Source organism: Hippocampus zosterae, chromosome 16 (assembly GCF_025434085.1).
Source record: "Hippocampus zosterae strain Florida chromosome 16, ASM2543408v3, whole genome shotgun sequence".
Lineage (NCBI taxonomy): Eukaryota > Metazoa > Chordata > Actinopteri > Syngnathiformes > Syngnathidae > Hippocampus > Hippocampus zosterae.
Genome location: NC_067466.1, coordinates 9,551,221 through 9,572,969, shown reverse-complemented (window position 1 = coordinate 9,572,969; position 21,749 = coordinate 9,551,221). Strand labels below are relative to the sequence as shown.

The 21,749-nt window shown below is 42.0% G+C and overlaps 1 protein-coding gene across 2 annotated transcripts; it reads left to right on the top strand.

Annotated features, from left to right (window-relative positions):
* The first annotated feature begins 5,114 nt into the window (after positions 1 to 5,114).
* Positions 5,115 to 21,261, top strand: LOC127588638 (protocadherin alpha-C2-like). Of its 2 annotated transcripts, XM_052047437.1 has the most exons (5): positions 5,115 to 7,927; positions 9,908 to 9,966; positions 12,777 to 12,862; positions 13,745 to 13,823; positions 17,792 to 17,939. In XM_052047437.1, exons 1-4 carry the CDS (start codon positions 5,387 to 5,389, stop codon positions 13,807 to 13,809), a joined length of 2,751 nt encoding a protein of 916 aa, XP_051903397.1. In that variant the 5' UTR covers positions 5,115 to 5,386; the 3' UTR covers positions 13,810 to 13,823; positions 17,792 to 17,939. The 2 variants fall into 2 exon arrangements, with proteins under 2 accessions (XP_051903397.1, XP_051903396.1); XM_052047436.1 differs by lacking the exon at positions 13,745 to 13,823 and having other exon boundaries at positions 17,792 to 21,261.
* The last annotated feature ends 488 nt before the right edge of the window (positions 21,262 to 21,749 follow it).

Sequence of the window (21,749 nt, the reverse complement as noted above, 5' to 3'; positions counted from 1 at the left end):
AATTAAAAATATATATACACTACCCCAACTCATTCGAAGCATGTTTTAATTACTTTTTATCCCAAATAAACAATGTTTTTTTTCTGTTTAAAACTAACATTGACCTCTTGTGTTAATTTCCTGACTGTCCATATTGTCATATTCCTAAAATAATGTCCAAAGTGTGTTTATTTGGGGGGTTTTTTTTCAGAAAAGACAAAAAATGAGCCAAATATTGAATATATTATATTATTTAATCATTAGTCATATTTAATTGTTTTGCATGATCTGTTCAGCTGAGGATGCAGGGGACGCTGTTTGGACATTTGTGTCGCTAATAATAACTCAGCCATAGATGCATGGATAGATAGATAGTCATGACAGAAAAAACAACTGGAAGACTTGAAACTAGGATGTCTTCTTGCACACGTGGTGAACAAAATGTCACAGCCCTCAGCAGTACTTTGCATGCATTCTATCCTCATTTTCTGACCTAGAGCTGGACTAACCCATGCTGTGTGGAGCCAGCGCAGCGACTTTGTCTTGCATGCCAGCCTGGTACCACGACCTCGAATTACCCTGCCAAGAAACTACATGCTGATGTTTGATGCGGACGCTGTTGGAGGATGTATGTACTGTAATCATCTTAGATGGGGGGGAGACTTTCGATGGGCATGCAACAAAAATGCTATTACTCCTATTTGAAGTGACAAAATCACCTCTAAAATTAACATTTATGATTATCAACAGTCTATCAATGCAATGTTTAAATAAGGGCATAGCTGAAACCCAACCAAGAAAATGATCAGTTACGCATAGAGACTTGGAGAATCCGCTTGGCTTTGGTATCACTTTCACTGTTTGGGTGTGTTTGGGTGTGTGTGTGCTTGTGTGGATTAGGTTATTAAAAGATGTAGATTTTCAGATTTAGAGACAAGCGGTTTAGGGGATTGCAAACAGATTATGTTGATTTGCCAATTTTATGTATCTCAATAACTATTCAAAAGTCAATATGGAGCCGTTTCTTCAATGTACATAATCATAACACTTATTTACAGAATTTGATTACTGCTGTTAACATATTCTATGTCAAATTACGAGAATATCTATCCGGTGGTATCTCGAGACACACTCCCCTGCTTCAGGTTCCAGATGGCAAAAGAGTCCATTGAAGCCTTTGCACGGGCTGGCATTTGAGCAGGAATTTGCTCTCTGGCGCCATCTGTCTGTGTCTTTAAGCCCTGAAAGTGTAAAAGATCAGGATGTTCGTGATTCATCTTACTGTGTCAGCAGAGTCTGGCACTTGCATATTTAATGCAAACACTTGCTATTATTATACACGTCAAATATTTAACGATGGCAGGACAAGATTTGATATAATTATGAAAGAAGCCTACTGCCTTTATATTTTGACCTTAATCTAGTATAAAAACAACAACAACAATAACGATAACAAAACTAAAGGTTTCAATTGAATGTGTAAAGCAGAATTTGGACATTTGACTCAATTGTGTGAGGGATTAAGTACAGCAAAGGGAAGATAGCTGATGAGTCTTACTATCAACAGTCTCGGTTTCCAACATCACTGGAAGGGGACAATGAAGAGGAATTCAAATCTGTTCAGAGGCGTGATGTGCGGCTCTGCCTTAACTCAGAGGAAGAATCAGTTGTGTGTGTGTGTGTGTGCAGAGATAAGTCAGTGACTGCAAAGCTGCAGAAACAGATATGAACAGATTGTCAGTCCGATTTCAAAACATACACAGAGCGAGACAGGAATACAAATGTGTTAGTGCGTGTGCAACAAGAATGTCACGTGAAATGCCAGACTTCCGAAGACAACTTCTGTCAGGTTGCCTTTATGATACATCGCTCGCATTGTTTGACGAGCACGGTGCCGTAGATGAGAGAGAAGTTTTATTGTATGCATTTATTTGATGATTTCTCAGTCCCACACATATGTAAGGAAGAGGCCCCATTTTCCCGAAGGACCAAGTGACTGAAGTAGTGTATGTTGATCTTGCCGACAGTCTGACGGGGCACTTTGATTGAGTTAAGTGCAGTGCAGCCTGGACTCCATCTTGAGTGATGCCTGTGGCAGATTATTTATGTGTGTCTGCCCTTGCCAAAGGGCCAGTGCTGCATTATGATGCTGGCCATTATTTTTTTTTCTTTTCCTTAAAATGGCCACATAAAAACTACATTTCAGGGAACATGTCACGTACACGCACTATTACGAACTATTAAACTTTCACTTTGACACAGATAATGCTACTTTTTTTATTGACCCCATTTGATTGCTCTTAAATAAAGAAATCCAAATAATCATAATAATCAACTGCCGTCACAACTAGAAAATATTGTTGCCTCTTGAGTTTCCAACGGGATTATACATCATTAGAATGCGTAATTGTACATCTCAATAAACTGCGCAAAAGTGGTCAGTGACAGGAAGAAAAACAAGGCAACCGACACAAGTGATTTATAAGCCAAGCAACAGTGATGCATTACCATTGCTGATCACGCAGGGCATTGGAAATAGCACATTGGCAGTTCTATGTGGAGGATGTACATCACATTTGGGACAGTGATCACAACCGGCACAGCAACATGCAGCAAACTGCAGAGTGGTCATGGAAACGCAATGTTCTGATTTTATGCAACGGATCCCAAAATGATTTATGTAAGCAGAAAAGATATGCCTTTGAACAGGGAAATCTACCTGCAGGAACTATTTTAACAACAGCTAGAACGGCAGTAATCTCACACATGTATAAGATGACCATTTTTAGAGAAACACTGCCCTACTTTGAGTGACCCATGCTTGCTGATACTCTAAATGTCATTTCCCTGCAATGAACAGGCTCATATCTACTTCTGATCGCTTTAATAATTGTACAGATCTATCTTCAAAGACATTCCACGGTGTGACTGACCTGTAAGATAAAATAAATAGAGAAAGGTATTGCAATATCCATTATGAATACAAGAGAAAATTGACACAAGAGTGCCAGGGTGAGGATGTATATAATCCCGATACAAACCAAAAGTTGTGAAAATATCACGGTTAAGGGTAAAGTATGAGCCTTAATGGAGACTTCTTATTACTTTTTCTTTTCTGATTGATATAAAAATGATTTAGTAGATATAAACACATAACGGGGTAGGACTAGATAAGTTTTTTTACTTCATCCTACTCCCTTGAACATAATAACTGTGTTGAATGAAGACTGATTTCTTTCTTTTACTTTTTTATCTACCTTATTTTCTGTCAAATTATTACTGTATATGTTTTATGTTCAATAAACAAACGAAACCAAACCAAACCAAAACAAATAAACATAGTCTAAAACGAATTTTCCATCGCCGCCTGTATGTGATGGTTATTCGTGATAGAAAAGCGCCACAGTCACATCGAGAACATCGTGAAATGAAGGTGATAGCTTCATTTATGACCTGGTGTGACTGTGTATAATTCATTTTAATTAATGTAATGAGGCGTACACTGGAGAAGGAAGAAAGACTGTGCTTAGCTCTCTCATAGCGCGAAAGGTAACTCTCCTTGGTGCTGAAAGTGATTTTGCCTGCGATTTCCGTTTGAAGGGGGTGGGGCAACAGTTTGTACAAAACACTCGCTCGCTATATGATTAAGTACACAGTATTAACAAAATTGTCCATAGCAAAACATAGACACAACTTCTAACTGTCTTCTAAAATTAAGACTTTATAAATGAAGACTTTTTAGACAGGTCTCGTAATTGGTCTAATTGGAGTATGTAGCTGGACCCAGTGTAGCGGTTCAGTCAGAATATATTCACCATCACTTTGACTTCAAATAGCTGTCGATCTAACCATACATAATCTTTTTTTTTAGTATTTTGCGTCAGCAGCAGCAGCATCCGACAAAAACTGTCAGGTTATGATGTAACACAGATGTACAACCCCATTCACACCTGTAGGCAAGATAAGCGGTGCACCACACGTAACATATGTAGGAACATTTCGCTTCACACAATGTAATATTCCATTCATTTAGATGGTTGATTTTTCGATTTTATTTTTCTTGCATCCTTCCGAGTATGCAAATATAATGAGCTCCTTCAATCGATAAAACATTGAATTGCCGGGTGATCCATTCGTGGTGCAATACCTGCCTAATTAAGCGGTTTTACGAAATGAACAGCCAGTCTCGGTATATGTAGAATCCCATATCATGTTTCTCCCTGGCAAATGGACCAGAGGGAACGTGATACTTCTGCTTTCTGGGGTCCACCACGGGCGTTTCCAATGCGATGATGTGACCTGACAGTCTGGGGTCTACCACTGACAGTGATCCATGTGGAGGGAAGGTTGTGATTGTCAGTGCAATGTTTTCTCCCTGCTGCGCCTTGCCCAAATGATCGTCATGCGGTAGGCTGCACCACAGAATCGCTACCGGCAAATGAAGCATCCTTGCGACTCCAGTGCAGACAATGGGATACAAACATAAGCCGGTCTCGAACATGTGTCTGCGCTTGACACATTTTCACGTTTCACGTTTTCATTCATCATGGTCGTTATGCTTCCGCGGACAATTCACCCCGTAGTGCCACTTGATCAAATGCATTCCCTGCATTTATACATTTTGCTTACCTTACTCGACACTCCGTGTGCAAGACATGCTTTGGCGATTGTTTGTAATACGAGCTCATTATAACTGTCATGAATATCGCTGCAAGATTATATGTGTGCCCTCAACGCCTTCTTTTAGAGTAGCTTTAATATTTGGACGTGTAGAAGGCAGGCACTCCTCAGAACCGACATCACATTGGTGGTGGTGGGGGGGGGGGGGTGGGGGGGGGGGTCGGGGGGGGACCAGAGTCTCAGTGCGCGCAAGGGTGGATGGAGCATTGCAAAGGTCAAATATCTGTATTCGTTGCGCTGTATTCCGGTTTTTTATTTTCAAAATAAGAGTCAACGAGGATATTTCACCCTGTAAAGTGATATTGGAAATACACGTTGTTGTTACAGTGATCAATCTAACTCTCCCAATTAAACACACACGCAGGTTTGATTGAACAGCACACGCGTCTTCCACAAATACGTCCTATAACTCCCCTAGTTTTATTTCGAAAGGGTAATGTGGGACATTGTGGCAGGTTTGACAGACCTCACAGCTCCAGTGGCGAGGAAACACACCCGTCAGCAGCGCGCATTGGAGACGAAAAAAAAAGCGCATCACGGACAAAGGAAATATGGGTGAGCTGGAGAGGATTTGCCACCGCCGGGTCCAACAATGGATGAGCGACTTCTCTTTCATTCAGCTGGAGTCCATTTAGCCCACCTTAATGAGGTGCTGGGACGCATGGTACTGCAAGTTAAAAAGGCGGAAGGCTGCGTTTAATCCGTCTGCGGATCCTATGAGTTTGCAATGGCTGTTGCGGGGATACGCAACCGGCTACGAAGCAATGTGCCTTTTTATTATTTTGTGATATTCTGCTTATTTTGTGGCCTTTCGTTTGGACAGTTGCGCTATTCTGTAACGGAAGAACTCGAAAATGGGGCAGTGGTCGGTGATCTGGCGCATGACTTGGGGCTGGATATTCGAAAGCTGGCCAGCCGAAAAATCAAGGTAACCTCCAGCAGCAGCAGTAAACGCTACGTGATTGTCACCCCTAAAAACGGCAAATTGCTTGTTAATGAAAGGATCGACAGGGAGGCGCTGTGTGATTTATCCAGCAGCTGCCTCATCAATCTGGAGGTCCTGCTCGAAAATCCTACTGAGGTGCACCATGTTGTGGTGGAGATTGTGGATGTCAATGATAATGCACCGCAGTTCCCTCGGGATGAGTATCAAGTTGAGATCACAGAATCGGCATTACCGGGCTCTCGGTATCCAATTGAAAATGCCCAGGATCCGGACGTTGGGTCCAATTCAGTTCGTATCTATCAGCTGAGCACAAACGACCATTTTGCGCTGGTATCCAACAAGCCCTCCTTAAATACAAAGCACATCGAGCTTGTGCTCAAGAAGCCCCTTGATCGGGAGCAAACGCCTTACCACCAGTTAATTCTAAGTGCTGTTGATGGTGGGACACCCGAAAAAACAGGCACGGCTATCATTAATGTGCGAGTACTGGACTCCAATGACAACGTTCCCATGTTTGACAACTCCGTCTACAAGGTGAAACTGTTGGAGAATTCGCCCAAAAGCACCCTGGTGATCAAACTGAATGCTACCGATTTGGATGAGGGCACTAATGGAGAGGTATATTACTCTTTCAGCAGCTACACCCCTGAGAGAGTGAGGCAGATGTTCAGTATGGACACGAACACAGGAGAAATAAGAGTAAGCAGCAACGTTGACTATGAAGAGACCAACTCTTATGAAATGTACATCCAAGCAATGGACAAAGGCCCCGGAGCGGTGGCAGCACACTGCAAGGTGGTGGTCGAAGTGGTGGACGTGAATGACAATGTCCCTCAGATCGTGCTGTCATCCCTGTCGAGCCCCGTGAGGGAGGATGCCCGCGCCGACACAGTCGTGGCCCTCATTAGCGTCACGGATCGGGATTCCGGCACCAACAAGCAGGTGACTTTGGAGATCCCAGCAGGCCTTCCTTTCAAGATCAAATCCTTCAGAAACTACTACACCCTGGTTACCTCAGCGTTCTTGGACCGCGAGACCACTGATGCCTACAATGTCACTCTGAGTGCCACAGACGGAGGAAATCCCCCTCTTTCCTCTCAGAAGACCATCCAGGTCGACGTGGCTGACGTCAACGACAACCCACCACGATTTGAGCAGACGTCGTATACAGTGTACGTGACTGAGAACAACGCCCATGGGGCCTCTTTGTGTACTGTGAAAGCTCAAGACGCAGACATCAAGGAAAACGCACGCATCACCTACACGGTGCTCAATGACAATAACCACGGCATCCCCGTCACGTCTTATGTGTCCGTGAAGGCCGATACTGGGGAGGCTTATGCCCTGCGAGGCTTCGACTATGAGTCACTTCGAGAGTTCCACTTCCAGGTCAAAGCCCAAGATGGGGGCATTCCTCCGCTTAGTCGGGTCGCCACCGTCTACATCTACATAATGGATCAGAATGACCATGCGCCACTCATTGTCAACCCTCCGGGTAATGGCACACGCTCCTTGGAGACGGTTCAAAAGAACGCAGATCCCGGTGCTTTGGTGACAAAAGTGGTGGCGTACGATGCAGATGCCGGTCCAAACGCCTGGCTGGTGTACATGCTGGAGACTGCGACCGACCTGGACTTGTTCAAGGTGCACGAGCACACGGGTGAGATTAGGACCACTCGTAGGATCCTGGAGGACAACTCCACCTCGTTTGCTCTAACAGTCTTGGTGAAAGACCACGGGCAGCCTGCGCTCTCCTCCACTGCCACCATCAACGTGGCTGTCATGGAGGTGCCCCCCAAGGTTGTCCCAGACCCCAAGAGGATCATTAGACCCCACAGTACACTACTTTTCTCCAACGTAACCCTCTACTTGATTGTCGCTCTGAGTGCCACCACCTTTGTTTTCCTGGTCACTGTGGTGGTGCTGGCCATTGTCCGCTGCCATGCCTATTGCTCACAACCTGGCTCCTGCTGTGGCTCACAGAAACCCCCTCCAGACGGTGGGAACGGCAGTGTGAGTGCTGGTGGAGGTGGGCCCGCCGGTGGAGCAGCAGGGCAACCTAATAACAACGTCGTGCTCCGGAGGGACCTTAAAGTTGAGCCTCACTACATTGAAGTGCGTGGGAATGGATCGCTAACAAAGACTTACTGCTACAAGACCTGCTTGACGGCCACCTCGGGCAGTGACACCTTCATGTTCTACAATACAGGAAGGCCCATCAGTGGCACCTGGGGCAGCGGTGCCGATCGTTTCTTCACAAGTGGAAGCGGTTTCGTAAGAAGGCTGAGCATGCCGGATGCCTCACTTCAAATCTGCCCGGAGGTATGTCCGTAGCTATAAATGTGCATTTTCACGACAACCTCGAAGTACTTGCTCAACTTTAGTCCAGCTGAAGGTGAAACCGTTTATTACTGGTCAAGATGCTCTTACTAAGTTATTTTAATTTTAGATGGGTACAGTGTATGTCCCCATTTGAGACACATTCGTATTGCTCCCCTCCGGCACGGAAGCCAACAACTGAATCAAGTGCTTAGCTTCGTTCGCTTTGGTTCAGTTCTCCCCTTATACCGTGCAGTCTCTCAGCCTAGCACGGCTCAGCACTCACACTGCATTAACGTCAGTCCTGATGATTTTCTACATCCCTGTGTGATTTCTGATGATTCAGAGATTTGTGTCTCCATTTGAGGTTGTCATCACATCCACTCTCATAGGGGGTCATGTTGTCTTTACTTCTTCGCTCTTGATATCTGGCCAAGTGAGCTTGAACTAAGAGTGCATGTGTGTGACTGAATGAGATTTTCGAGTTGGATTCGCACAGTTGATTGACTCAGTAAAAGTTAGGCCTACGACAAGACGTGCTGTCAAGCAAAATTAAGATCAGGCCTCCCGGTTTGGCTAATTTGCTCTAAGGATATAATACGCAATTAGCAACTCAGTGACGATGACATCAGGCAACTTTTGAGATTCTGTTTTCATTGAAAAATTCCATCAGTGTTTTCAATTTGACTATGAAGATTGAACACTCTTGTAGTGTTTTATAGTACCGGTATATATTGAGTGGGTTGAAGAACCTTGACTCCATGCTTGTGATTTAAGTCAATCCAATCGCACGTGATAAACAGTTCTTAATGAGAAAAATGTTATGAATGGATGTATAACGCAGTTTGGCTTGGAAGTTTAGGCTACTATTCTTAGGGATCTCGATAAAGCAGTGATACAATTGCATTTCCTTACCATCTGTCACATGTTGAGGAAATGTTTCACTGAGTCAAGTTTTGCAAAGGAAATTTGATTAACCTACAGCCTCTGTTGCTCAGCCCTGCAAATTAGATTTAGGCAAAGAGGCTGTGTCTATGAGCACGAAAAGACTCCCTTATGAATTGCAGCGACAGAACACTGTGCCGTCTTTATCTGGGACACTTGCGACTGCCTGAGCGGTTGTATCGCTAACCAAGGTGTTTTTGAGAAGTGTTAACCCGAAACAAGTTTAGTCGTGGCATTCAGTCATGAATGTGTGCAGTGGTACAGTTACTCACACTGAAAATTAATCGGAAAGGGCCAAACAAAATTAATGTCCGTGAATAAAGAAGCTCATTAAACACATTAAACTAGACTTCACGGAACTTAAAGGGCTAGTCGTCTCAAACGAGCTTTTACGAAGATCCATTCACATGATATTTTTTCAAAATTAAGTCAACGCCTTTGAGATATCCTTTATTTGTCCCACACTGGGGAAATTTACTTTCAGTCTACAAATAATCACATTCTACCTTTACAGTGTGTAGGTTATGAGACAAACCTGTATCACATAATAGCCTCTCAAAGCCCTCTCATCAGACCAGAGAGGCACAGGGAGTGGTTACCAGGGCAATGATGTCTCTTGCATATTATTTTTATGGGCAATAATTTACCACACGTCCGCTGGGAACATGACATACTCACGAACCAGAAAGACCAGAACATGCCTGTATCCGTCATTTCCAGGACATGGGAGGCAAAAACGCAAAACTCCAAAAGTCAAAAAGTCAATCTCTAACCTTAATTAGCACATGCGTGTCATTTAGCATTTATGCTCCGGTAGATATCAATATGTATGCCTCTGTTTGTGTGTGTGTGTGTGTGCGTGTGCGCTCCGATCACATCCAGAGCAGGGATGCGTATCATTATTAATTGATGAGGCTGTAGCCCGGCCTCACTCTGCACTGTATGAGATTGAACTAAACTCTCTTTGGTGTTATCTCTCTCCCCATGTCTCTCTATCTCCCCCTCATTTGCTTTCCCACTCACCTCTTGCACGCTCAGCCAAAAGCCCCGAACGCTGACTGGCGATATTCTGCGTCTTTGAGGGCCGGGGTGCAGAGGTAAGCCACTGTTTTGCAACTTCTTCCACTTCTGCTCTCAATAAAAAGCTCCAATGTAAGCAGCTTAGGTTGTTTACACATGTATGTCATCTCTCTGTAAACTCCAACATAACAACAAACAGCCATCCAAAACCAGAATTACATTATAATGCCTCATATCGGAATCTGCCACTGTCAAGATTAAATAGTTGACCCTCAGCATCTCTTTTAACGCCAAAGCCCTCTAACTCCTTGAAGGCATCTCTCATCACTGAATGCAGTGAATCTTCTCTGCAGTGTAACAATATATAGGCCATTTACATTCTGAGCATCACCTCCCCCCCAACCCCCAGTTCGAGCCTCTAAGCAGGAAGCATGAAGGACAAATGAGTTACGACCTTTTGCAGATTAGCTGATGTACGTGCACGTCAGTGTCTGCACATACAACTACCCTGCAAGCGCTGTGTTTATTTATACACTTTTTTTTCTGGAGGTGTGAAGTTGTTAACACAGACACCATGGGACATTTCGGACTGCAGTTCTACTTGCTAATATGCTATATGAATTATTGGGACACTTGGGCGTTACACCTAAAGGAAGTAAATGTAACTGAAGGAAATCTTGAACATGTATTCAAAGTTACATTTCAGGGAATTTTCAGTGAGGTTCAAATATGAAAACTTGACTTAAAAAAAGTGCCACTGATTTGTTAAAATCCAAACCTTACTTTGCACATTAGGGTACAGTGTGTGCTGGAACAGAACTGGGTGTTCTCCTGAATGCCTAGTCTGTGTTATTTTTAGCATGCTGAAGAATTAACATTCTTGGAGAATTAAGACACACAAGTCGAGATTGATGAAATGACTGATAAAGCGCGAATCTCAATACTCAGTGTTGTTTACAAAATGTGCCTGCGTGCAATGAGTTTTTTTTAAATGATGCTTTACAACGTCAACAAATCCCAACACGAGTTTCATCAAATCCAAAGTACAAGTAGATTAAAAAAAATGTAATAGGGTGCAACATCATCAAAATACAGTACTTGCATCTAAAACGTAATTAGGCGGTCTTATTTCAAAATATTTTCGACGAAAACACGTTTCCAAGACTGCGGTTATAAGTTTATATAAGGTCTAAATAGAGAACAGAACATTTCCCAGCTTTGTCTGGGTAATGAAGGAATTTTCATGGGAGCATTAGCATCTCATTAGCAACGAACCAAAGCATTTTGAATACAGTTCGAGTTGTTTTCATCGGCGTCTGGCCCTTGAATTTGGTCATAATCAGGCTACAAAAAGATGCAAAAATATATGGAATCAAACGCTGCGCTAATGTGATCCGAGGACAACTGGAACCTCAGACTAATGAGTTTTTTTTTCTTCCTTTGCACTAAATTTTCATAATTTCACGCTAACAATGCTGACTGCTCTTTTGCACACTCTCCGTCTCCATTCAAGTTTACTTTAATTGGAAATTAGTGTTAATTTCTATGGCGTGGAAGTATCCTAATGTGCATCATGTCACCAGTGACGGTAACATGATGTGGATTAACAGAAACCATCACTGCAATTTGCTGCCGCCGTCTCGAAGATGTCATAGCATGTAATGTTCATGGACAGGAAAGATGCTCTCATTAACACTTAACCCCAAGACAGGCATCCTGTAATCTTCTACTCTTTACACATTTTGCATGGGGCACCAAATTCACTGACCCACATTTCTGGGATAATCAGTCGAGGGGTGGGTAAAAAAAAAAAAAACACACACACCCGTTTTGTTGGTGCCATACCCTGACAAAGTAAAGCAGCATTTTAGCACGTAAAAGCAAAACATTCATCACACTCCTGAGAGGGAACGGCGAATGAAATTTTGTATTCATGTCACATCCTTCCCCAACGTAATTGTTGCACTTAACAGATTCTGCATATACTGCATTGCAGATGGCCCTGGAAGAGTTGGGCCACTTTTCTGATAACTTAGCTAATTGTGTCATGGTATAAGGGAAAATGGCGGCCAAGGAAGATACAGACTAGATTATATCGTGTGGGTTTGCAGGAACACAAATGCTTTTATGGGTGATTTCATTTGGTCTGGGTTTGACATCCAATTCACTATTTTAAAAACGTCAACCTAAATTCTGAGTATAATCTAACATAGCAATTGCTAAATGAACAAGCCACTGGATAAAACATTGAAATAATGACGCTAATGTACCAGTCATTTTGCTGCTAGAAATCTTTCGCTGTGAAGCAGGTGCTCTGTGCTTTAGCGCAACCGGAGCCAACGAAGAGTCACTGAAAGAAGCGGAACAAACACCATTGCCCAAAGCTGGGCCATCATGAGTGAATTATCCTCGTATCTCAGCAGTTTGGGCGTGTAGTGGCTTATGAAGGCATTTGGCCTTTTCGGTTGTCTCACCACGGTCATCAGTAGGGATAATTATGGCCACCCTTGAAACATGTTATATTATTTTGTGTAGGCTCAAGGCCACCAATAAGCAACACATTGACTGCCTGTTTCATGAAATAATGCATACCGATGCCTAATATTGTGAGTGAAAAAAAACCCATGGTCCCTGAGAAGTAGGGACACCGCAATATTATTTAACCCCTTTCAGGGACAGTGGTTACTACAGTGGACCGCTTATCAGGTTACACGGTGCATGAAAAGGGTTCATGCTGAAGAATACATAATTGGCAGCAGACCTAACCCAAAACATATACAGTATGTTAGAGATGGTTGAATGAATATTCAGGACTAAAATCTATTCATAACTTGTTAATAGCACTTCTTTATTGCATGCCTCTCACTTACTGTGTTGTGCTTTGCAGTTCGGTCCACATGGAGGAGGCCTCTGTGATGCAGGGAGCCCAGGGCATGCTGGTCCAGAACTGGCCCACTGTGTCCAGTGCTGCAGGTGAGAAAGAGCATGCGAAAAGTGTAGTTTTGCAGAGTAATGACAGGAAAACTCATCATTCATGGGAACCAAATGACTTTCACATGACTGAAGGTGACCTGAAACTGAATAAATATGAAATCCTTTACTCCTCCCAATCATGTTAATTGTTAGGATAAAGGATTATCGATGGATTGGATTGAAAGATGCAATTGAGTGCAACCTGAATAGAATCAATGGCAATATTATACACAAAAAGGTGGGAGGGAGATATGAACGTGTTACAGCCGTAAAATTCAAAGTTACTGATTATTTGCCAAAAACAATGTCCCAACTTTATTGGAATCAGGTTTGTACTTTATACTATAATACACTGCTTTTGCTCAACAGACAAATCCTGGAGCTCGATGGCATTTGTAAATTCATATATTTTATAATTGTTTTTCCTCAACAAATTCCATAGACATTTCCATAAAATAATTTTTATGCTCAAAATATTTCTGCAACCAACTGTAGAATGGATTTCTCTTCCATGCTTTCTTGTTATGGAGTTTTTTGGTTTATGTTTATTTTTATTTTTTTAAATTAGTAGGCCATTGGGGTCATGTGTGCTCCTACATATTTCAAGACTGCTTATTAAAAATAGTACTTGTCCTAAAAAAAGAAAAAAAAAGAAAGACAAAACATAAACAGGCAAGTCCTTGTCGTAAAATTGTGTGAATTAGAAAAAAATAAACAGCCTGCTATCATCTTCATGATATTATATGTGACATGTGTGTTCATGGGTAAACTGAGCCTACAAAAATCTGAGAGACTGCAACACATTAACAACTGCTTCATGGGGGTTTGCATACTGACACAGATGTTTTTGCTCCCCCCCCCCTTTTTTTTTTATCCAAATAGGAAATGATTTGCACTGTGTGGGTGGTAAAGTTGAACATCTGTGGCAACACAAGCAATGTAAATAGTGCTGACCTCAAAGGTGACTTGTGCTTAATTATTTACACACACTGGCTAAGCATGAATGACTGAGAAACAGCTTTTGTTGGCTCAAAAGAGAACATACATTGTGATCTGTTTCATTCCCTCCTTTGGCCTATTACACATTGATTTTCTGTCTGATATTAGGAATTAGAGCATCGGTAGAGCCTCCAAAGTGAGACATTTGTTCACAGTCACACACTTAGTGAGTCAGTGGTAAAATATGCCTTGCTGTAGCTCACCCAAGGCATATTTAGGTTTAAAAATACTGTCATGGAAGAATGTGTTCGAAATGCAATCGCAAATTCAGTGTTAATGTACTGAAGAGAAACATGTATTTGTTAAAACGGAAATATGCTTCTGTTGGCAATGCAAATCCTTGAATAGTCATTTTCGAAGAGGGAGCAGTTTGCGTATCCAGGGTGTATTGTTGCATGAGGGGACTATTTTGTTAGTGGTGATTTAATACGGAAGCATATTGACGCGCCAGCTTGCAGATTGATCCTTTGTCGTATGCATCAAAAGGCAAAGTTTTATTTATTTATTTTTTAATGAAAAGTCTGCAGTGAATTATTATTGTGATGAATTTGTCCAACGTGGTGTGATGAATTTTAATTGCAGCCTCCTCAAAACGGTGTTTATATAACTGGCCCAGTGGCCCAAAAGAGGAGACATTTGTCTCATTCCATGAAGACGGTGACAAAAGCTATTATCAATGATATGAGTCTGCAGTGTGTGTGTGTGTGTGTGTGGGAGGGGGGGGGGGGGCGCGGACCTCTTAATATTGGAAGTAATTTAGGAGCGGAAGAGCTAAGAAGAGGTACAAAAGAGGGGTGGGGGCAGGTTTGGGGTGCTGGTGGGATGGAGAATGAGAAAGGTTAAGAGGATTGGCAAGTTCCTGCAGTAATGTTGTTGCTAGGGAACACCATGTGACTTGTTGCCTGGCAACACTGTCTAACGGAGAAATTGCTGCAGCAGCCGCACCCTCCATCAGCGGGGAGTGGGTGAAGGCTGTTCCCATGGCAACCAGCCATACCTCTGAATGGAAGAATTAGAGACCAAAAAGGAGGAGGATAGAGCGGCGACAAGGAGAGTTAGAAGGAAAGAAAATTAAGGAAGAGCATTGGAGAAAATGCAAAATATATATCCGATGTGACACCATGCGGTGGATTAACACAATCCTTGTACCGTGCACGCTGCGCACCATCAAGAACGTTTGTTGTGGACAGAAAAGTATGATGGCTTTGGGTAGGAAACTATCTGCCTATTTCAAATGTAGGACATGAGGTTTCAATGCATGGTTTCAATCTGCCACTCATCAGCAGCAGGTGTCATGGCAACCACATCAAGGACTCATGCAGCACGGTTTAGGTATACCTTCTCCTTCATCCGTTTCCGATGTGCATTGTCTATGAAATATAGGCAAGCATGAACCAGTGGCAGAATTACAAATACTCGGTTTTTGCAGGCGAGATCTCTTATCGATACCTGTGCCTGGATTCTGACAAGATTTGTCAGAGCCACCGCCGGAAGCACGGGAACGTCTCAAGACACTCGGACAACATTCACTTGATTAAACTCAGCCACTTGACATTTTGCCTCAGTTGGTCCAGCATTCGAATATCAAATGCTGCGGCAGGCACATCTGAGGAAAGCAGAATTACAGTATCGCGTGGGTTGCTCGTGTTACGAGTAAAATCTTCCTGCTAATGATGTCAAGCAACAGAACTCAATCAGGGCCTTCTTACTTCAATACCTGTAATCTGTTCTGTGTCTCAAACTAATATAGAATTGATGCCTTTTATCTGTTTAACTTTGAAGCGAAAACGGTCTAGAACGTTCCATGGTTCTGCTTTCACCATGGCCATTTCAGGCATTGAATGTCAGGGCGAGCAAATTCCTCTTCGCTGGCCACTGAATAGCAATTGAACAAGACCTACAATGTTTCTATAATGTTTCAAGCGCTAGTGGACCCTTCCGCGGATTAACAGCTGGATTAAATGCATACCGCCAAATGTCATAATCCTCAAAAACAGAACAGCATTACAGTATTACGGGACCTACTCGACTAATGGGGAGATAAAATCATCTAATCTGACACTGACTTATCATTAACAAGCTCATTTACATGGAGTAATTAACTGACTTGCTCGTCATTTTAGCACATTGTGGAAAAGAAATCCAAATATGCATACCGTATTTTAGCTTCTCTTCAGTATTTATAAGTTTTCTTTCCATTTTATAAATATTTGTTATCCTGATACTGTATTAAAAATCTTACTTGACTATGTATGAATACCATAAAAGGTCTTTTTAGTTCACGTGTCACGAAAGTTTCTAAAACTGCCTTTTCCACCTAAATATCGACAAAACGTCTTGACGTGAATAGTGAGTTACGCTGGTCCAAATTGGTGCCCGCTCTTGTTAGGCAGCCTTTATAACAATATTTTGATCGGGCCAACAATGCCAAGTTGTCGACCGTCGTTGGGTATGTCCAGGTGCATGAATGTAATTGACTTGATGAACTCGTTCAAAATGTGGGCCGAGATTTATACCAGACCATGTGTAACAGCGTACTTCCCAGCGGGAGAGTAGTTGAAACCATTTCAGCATTCCAGTAATGTCATAAATAGCCTACAAAGAAAAAAATCAAAAAGAATCTTTTGGCAAGGGCTTGTTTGATCTAAATAAAATCCTGCCGGAAAGTAGGTCAGAGCAGAGAGAGAACTGGTGTGGGCCTGAAGAGCACCGTGTCTGCACTGCCTCCACCCCCCGCCCCCATCTTCCTTTCCTGATTTGCTTCTCGCTGTCTGCATCTCACTGGATCTCATCTAACATTCCCTTGCTTTTTTTTCTTTTTTTTTTTCATTTGTGCTTTTGTGACCTTTTAACCTCACCGGCTCATGTTCGCTCGATATGATCGGTTGCGTTTTGGCTTGATTTCTGTTACAGCTCTACCTGATCCGAATCCTTTGAACGCTTGTCTTGTTTTTTTGTTTTTTATATCGGGATGGATGCTACATACCAGGAAAACATTACTTTTCAATAATGACTGATTACAATCACAGGACATTAATGGCTGATTTCTTCCAATGCTATTAATTTTGCAAATTCATCATTATCACTAACACTATCCACAAATACAAGATTAAGTTTGGAGTGGATGGAGCATTTTATATCAAGAAACAAGTAATATTCCTCCTATGTCACGTCCTACCGTTATACTCTATGCCTCACTCATGAGTTCCAGTATGCCAGTCCCTCGGACGACGAGGTGGTTTGAATGGCAAACTTCGACTGATGGTTCCATACCGTTAGATCGAAAGCCGGCAGTAACAGGAAATCAGAAATACGTATAGAAATGACATTAATTATTCAAATAACAACACTGTAACTTGACCATACACATTATTTAGAAATTCACAAGTTGATCTGTCTGAATTTACCCTTTCATGCACCCTGTAACCTGATAACATGATAAGCCGTCCACAGAGAAGAATGTTAGAACACTATAATACGTATATAAGGGGAGCTGTGATGAGATGTGTTGCTGATGTGACAAAGGAGTTCAAGGTGGCGCTAGGCCTGCATCAGGAGTTAGCTCTGAGCCCCCTCCTGTTAGCAATAGTGACGGCTGGGTTGACAGATGAGGTTAGACTGGAATCCCCATGGACCAGGACGTTTGCAGATGGCATTGTGGTCTGCAGTGACAGCATTCGGTGGGGTCGGGTGGAGGAACATTTCGAGAGGTGGAAGCATGTGCAGGAAAGGAGAGGAATGAAGATTAGCTGGAGAAAGACAGAATATAGTATACATGTGCGTGAATGAGAGGAGAGTATGATGGATGGATGGTTCGAGACATCAGCAAACCATCCAAATGATTTTAAAGCAAATATTTGTTCGGTATAATCACTCTTGAGTGGAACATTGAACGTACAGCTGATTTGACATCTTCTATTTTTTGTATAGATGGAGAGGGTGGCGGAGAGCTCTCCCCTCCAGTAGGCGCTGGTGTCAACAGCAACAGCTGGCACTTCCGATACGGAGCCGGACAAAGCTACTGCCCGCCGCAGGGCCTGAAACCTGGCGAGATTCCTCCCGAAGCTTTCATCATCCCCGGATCCCCGGCCATCATTTCTATCCGCCATGACCCCGGCCCCGTTGACGACAAAGGGGACTTTATCAGCTTCGGGAAGAAGGAGGAAGCCAAGAAGAAGAAAAAGAAGAAGAAGGATAAGAAAGAAAAGAAGGAGAAAGGAAAGGATGACGGAGGGGATGATTAAGCTGTTAAGGTGCCATTCCGATTACAGGGCCAAAAAGCCAAATCACTATGAATGAAGGAGTCTCTTTACAGCATATGTATTACAATACATCGCATACTTAACATTGTACAGTCGCCTGGCTCGCTGCACAAACCTTCTCAACAAATGCTCCTCTCTTGGATGGCTCATTTGGCCTTCAACTTTGACCGGTATAAGTCCATTCTATTCAAATGTACAGTCAGAAACCCTTTGAGGGGGTTTGGAAAACCATCAATGCCTAACCCAAATTTCTTTAATTAAAATCAAAATGCCATAAAAATAATCCTAATAGTAATTAAAGAGTGATTTGTACCTGACTTTTGTCAGCCAAGGATGCCTGTGTTGGCGCCTTTGAAGTCATGAGCCGCCGTTCTTCACACACTCATCTAGATATAAATATAAAGTGAAAGCCAAACTGAAAAATAGGACTTTTTGTTTTCATCAGTAGTAAGTAGACATCTTAGAAATTCAGCAAATGGGATTTTTTTTCGATTGAAAACGAAGAAAAAAAACAAATAAACACCTAATGAAAACATTGTAAAGAAATAACTGGCATGCAGACACTGAAATTATTTGCACGAGGTGGCCCAGACGACAAGAACATCAACCAAGAAATATCTGTCAGGATAACATAGCACAGTGACGAGGTTAAGACCTAAACTGGGTTGCGACAACTGTACGAAGTTTGTTACCAGGTTAATGTTCACGACTTGTTTGAAATTTACTCCACTTCATTGTACTCCTATATATTTATTAAGGATGTAGCCGGTTTTAGCATGAAAACATTAATGAAAAATACCCAATCGGGAAACCAGAATCAGTTTGCTAAATGGCCCAAGTCATTGTCAGGAAATTTGATTCGTGGTTTGTCAGCGGTCCATATTTTTGGACTAATAAAGGATAAGACCGTGTTAGAGTTTGGGTTTTTTTTTTCAGTCCTTCCTTTACAAATGTTTTTTAAATTGGCCGACATCATGCTACATTGGAAAAGAGATAATCTCGATTTATTCGATTAAAATTCCCGTTTGGTCTATCAACCTCAACTCGGCATTTGTTCAATTGGCTTTTCAACACACACAATTTGATAAGATGAGTACACCTATTTAAAAAAAAAAGCTTTTAAGTTTAGATTATTTTGGGGAATCTAAACATCGGTTAAAAATAAAATATAAATTAATAAATTCAAAAAAAGAAAAGATGAGTGCCAAGAGGTTCATTCTGTATTGAACAGAACTAAATGAGAACTTAAATAGTACACCGAGAAAAGTATAAGCAAATTGCAAAAATGATTTGGAAGCATTCAAAATGAGCACCATTCATTTCAAAATCCGGTATGATGTAAATTGAAAACCCTGTACTTTAATTTCCACCAGTACGATGATGTGACTTGGTATCATTTGCGCCAGCTTTCTTGTTCGCTTGACTATTTTGTTGTTGCCTCTTGTACGCTCGTGCCGCATTGTAATCCAGTTGTCCGCCACCACACTCAATCTTTGACGTCCATTATTAGCATCAACACTGACTCCCCGACATAAGCTGTATACTTACTACGCTGCTTTTTTTTCTTCTTCTCAGTGCTGCATAAACCACCTGCAAAAATATCGAATCTGCGCCCTAATCTAAGCTCGAAAATCTGAGGGTCAACGGCATTCTTAATGATGAAACTATATTCTAAGGCTGTCAAGCAGGAACATTTCTTGTTCAAGCCTCTTCTTCTGTCTTTGAATGTTAAGTAGATGTTCTTCAAGCTCATCACCACCGCTTCGACTGCTTCAGTGCTCGTTGGACGTGCTTGCCCGCTGCTCGTTTCCTCTCCTTCCCATCGACCCGAATCGACATTTGTCGGGAATAACATCTGTAAAGTCATCGCCCCCCCCCCACCCCTCACTAAAGGGATTGTACAGTCGTGTCATGTTGTTGCATATTCATAAACGGAGGACACTGTGCTACCTATTGTCAAACATTCACATATTTCCCTTTTGATGTCATCAGAGGAAGTTGTGTTGAATACTTGTGTCTCATCCATTGCAATGTTTTACTGGAACATCTGAAAAAATTTGACGTTGGAAGGTATGGTATGAGCGCCAACAAGAGTTTGAACCTAATAAGCAAAAAAAAAAAAAAACCCTCTTGTTTTACATTTGCTTGATTACTGCAAATAAGCAGTATTTTTTATTAGCCATTTTGCTAGTGTATAAAAAATGTATAAAAAAGGATTGACTTTATTTTGCCCTTACTTGAGGAATCTTGGCTGAGTATGGGACGAAATGTGCTGTTTGAGCTGAGGGCAATGCAACTGGGGATGTCTCATCTCTGTTCGTGTTACTTTTCTGGAACTCTCCTATTTCCAGTCGCTGTCGGCACTGCTATCATGCTCAAAATCAACCATGCTCACGATTTTCCTCAACCCAAACCCCCACCCTCCCCCGCGCCCATCCGTCAGATGTACTCCCGTGCTGTCAGATCACCGAGTGTTTGCATGTAATAAGCAAAGGAAACAGATATTATAAAAATACTATATATACCTATACTTTTTTTTTGTTCCACTAGGACATGTGTATTGGAAACCACAAGTCTGAATACACATCCATGCACACACAACACAATACAAATGGTACGGCAAACGCTTAAATGATCACTTTTTTTTTTTAATCCTGTAAAACCAGCATTGGCTCGTCTATATATTTATGATGCTATTGTGTTACGCTATGAAATCCTTTTTTTTTTGGCACATGGTTTTATTTGGTAAGAAAATTGACCATTAAACTTGTGTTAACCTTTGAAATGATCAAACAAACACTGTTGTGAGCTCATGTGCACACCCTCCATAACCATTCCTTGCTTCATGAAGACAAAACGGATGAAAAAGAGGTTAAAAAAAATCCAAAATAGATAAAATGTAAAAAAAAAAAATCAAGTTGATGTATTCTCTGCTAGCGTATAGTGAATATTTGTCAGTCACTGGGTGTGACAGTGAGTGACACATGCTAGTCGACTGTGACAGTGCAGATCTGTTCATAAACTAATTTTGTACACCTGCTTATTGTTAAGGTGATTATAGTGGTTCTAATGAGTTCATCAACCTGGTAATGTGTTTTGTTAATAAGTCACAAATAAAGCTTTTTCTTAAATATCAAATTTTCTTTTGACTCGAGTTTTGATTCTGCCTCCCGTTCAGTTCTCTGCTTATGGTGAAACTCAGACTGGATCAGACCATCTTTTCTGTTTTGTCGAAAAAAATACACTGTGTTTCTGTAGAACACAGCATATACTATATTAAGACCGTCTCAATTCACCAGGGCATATAGAGCGGCAATTTTCTTGTTTATATTAATAATGTACAGTGACATCAGTAAAATCCATCCATCCATTTTCCGATCCGTTTATCCTTACAGGGGTCACTGGGGGTGCTGGAGCCAATCCCAGCTGTCTTGGGGCAGTAGGCGGGGGACACCCTGAACCAGTTTCCAGCCAATCGCAGAGCACACAGAGACGAACAACCATCCACGCTCACACTCACACCTAGGGACAATTTAGACCATAGGTCATGAACAGATCATCAGCAAGCTCTGCGCAAGCCTGATATCAAGCCTGATCATTTGAATCAGGTGTGTTGCAACAGGGAG